Source organism: Notothenia coriiceps, unplaced genomic scaffold (genome assembly GCF_000735185.1).
Source record: "Notothenia coriiceps isolate Sejong01 unplaced genomic scaffold, NC01 NC01_scaffold00037650, whole genome shotgun sequence".
NCBI classification, from domain to species: Eukaryota; Metazoa; Chordata; class Actinopteri; order Perciformes; family Nototheniidae; genus Notothenia; species Notothenia coriiceps.
In genome coordinates this window covers 74,919-77,319 of record NW_011370351.1, presented here as the reverse complement: position 1 = coordinate 77,319, position 2,401 = coordinate 74,919, and the positions used below count along the sequence as shown (strand labels likewise).

The window sequence follows — 2,401 nt, the reverse complement described above, 5'->3', positions numbered from 1 at the left end:
GCACATTAACATCAGATGTCATATTGTCGTGACGATATTAGGTCTCCATGATATGCTTTTTCAGAGATGTCGTATATATCGTGATAAAAAAAAAAAAATAGAAAAAAAAAATAATTGGAAAAAATATATAATAAAAAAATAAACTGATGTGAAAGACATGCTCTAAAGCTGTCTAGTCAGGATTTAGACAGTATTGCACTTTATTTATTGTCTTGTTTGATTCTGTTGACTTATATTTTATTTGATCAATAAGGTATTTATATAATTTTTCCCTTCAGTTATGCTAAAGTCTTTTATTGCACTTCAAGTCTAAAGTTTACATTTTAATTGTTTGGCACTGACTTTTCCTCATTGATGTTTTATGTTTTACTTAGTTATGTTTTACCCTCCTTTTCATGTTTATTGATGTTCACTGCTAGTGCTACCTCAGAAAGTTCATTTTTATACTGAGAAACTGTGCCTTGAAGCCATATCAAAATGTTGAATTGTTCATTCAGGGATTCATTTCAGAAATAAAACCAGCTTGAAATGCTATTTTGGTCTGTTACTCCTTTTTGTTTTAGTTTCTGTTACCTTGTAGGTGGTTGTACTGTTAAGTAACTTGAAAAATAACCATAATAACCGACATGAAAAAATATCGTGATATATATCGTCTATCGTGATACTGCTTGAAAAATATCGTGATAATATTTTTCAATATCGCCCACCCCTACGTCAGACCATTACATTACGCCATACGGCTGCACTGCCAACATAATCAAGTTTGTTGTGGTTAAACCTAGTCTTCAATAGTACCTTTGTAACACTAAAAACGTGTAAAAAGGATTGGATAAATATAGGTTTACTGCTACATTAATATGATTTCAACAAATGTCATCGTTCATTCCTTGTTAGACAACATTGAGGTTATGATTATTATTTCTCTTTATGTCCATGTCTACAACAGCTGGTATTTTATGTAGGGGTTTACATTTATATAGTGTTGGCTGATTATATTATAGGTGTAGCAGCATGTCAGTGAGCCTGTAAGACTGGACCAAGAGTGACACCTAGTGGTCAATATGCAGAGGACAGAGTCACACATCAGTTGTTAACCTGCATGGGATTATTAATGAGATACAGTATATTCAAAGTGTAATACATCCTCCAAAATGAGCTCCCAGAAAGCTTTGCTTGAAGAGCCGGATGAAGATTGAATGCATAGTTATGACTCGTTTAACTATACTAGATTTCATTTTAAATGTTGACGGTCTATGAGGCTGCGTCTGTAGTTTTGCACAAAGTAATTTCAGTTTCTTTTTTTGGAAGAAATCTAAAGATAAAACCCAAATTCTGTATATATGATATGATCTGTTGTTCCGTTAAAAACAGAAAAGTTCCTTTAAAAACAGAAAAGTAAAAGTTGCAGAAATGTATGGGTGTATGGCCTGCTATCAAAAGAATGCACACCTGATAGGAGAACAAATAATGTATTAAAACAAAAATCACAACATCCAAATAAATCAGACAAATTTCCACTTCACATTTGATAATATTGCTTTACATCAAACAAAATGACAGAGAAAATCCTATTGACAGTCAATTAGAATTTACAATGTGTACTTTAATATGAATGAATGAGTTGTGATGAGAGGCTGTATTTAGGTCATAAAATATTAACAGAGCAACTGGTCTTGTGTACATTAAGCTGCTGGAAAGGAAAGACTGAAGCCTGCATGGTTGGAGCAGCATAGTCACACGTTTTCCATTGTTTACATTTTTGTTGAAACAATGTGGCCATTTTTAACATACTGTTCATAGTGACTGTGAAGAGTTTAACGCGCTTCAACAGAGAAAGGGTTAGACTGAACGCAAGTCAAAATCCTTAAAAGAAAAAAGCAATGTTTCTGGCTTTGTGAGTATTATCCAAATTGTAATGATAATATACAATGTTACAAATACACTTGCGAGAGAACAAACAAGTAAAATCATGTTGAACAACCAACCATCACTGTTTGGGTGCAGGAGGGGGGTCGGGGGCACATTTGGGTGAAGGTGCTGTCGTGACTACAACTGTGGAAACAGATTTCGGGGAGCCTGTTGCCATGCGCTGCTGGAGCTGCTGCGCTTGGACCGTCTGTATGCGAACCTAAAACAAAGAAAGAAAAACGATCAGGCTCTAGGCTTACATTAGTGGACCGTAAAGCAGCCTCAAGGTGGTTTGATCAAGTCTTTAAAAGCTCCCCTATCATACTGTTTTCATCAATATATTATAGGTCTCAGATAATATACAAAACATGTCTCTGAAGTGTTTGGCTCCAAACACCAAACAGATCATTGCAGCATTACCCATAATCCCCTCTGTTTCAGCCCTGTTTCCAAAGTGCTGATTCTCTGTCTGTTAAAAATAACACAAGGCGCT

General features: G+C 35.0%; 1 protein-coding gene across 1 annotated transcript in view; it reads right to left on the bottom strand.

Annotated features, from left to right (window-relative positions):
* Positions 1-1,458: 1,458 nt before the first annotated feature.
* Positions 1,459-2,401, bottom strand: part of nfrkb (nuclear factor related to kappaB binding protein) — a 17,428-nt gene continuing 16,485 nt past the window's right edge. Inside the window, exon 27 of the mRNA XM_010797269.1 lies at positions 1,459-2,128. Coding sequence (XP_010795571.1) covers positions 1,988-2,128 — 141 coding nt within the window. The 3' untranslated portion in view covers positions 1,459-1,987. The remainder of the gene's footprint in view (positions 2,129-2,401) is intronic.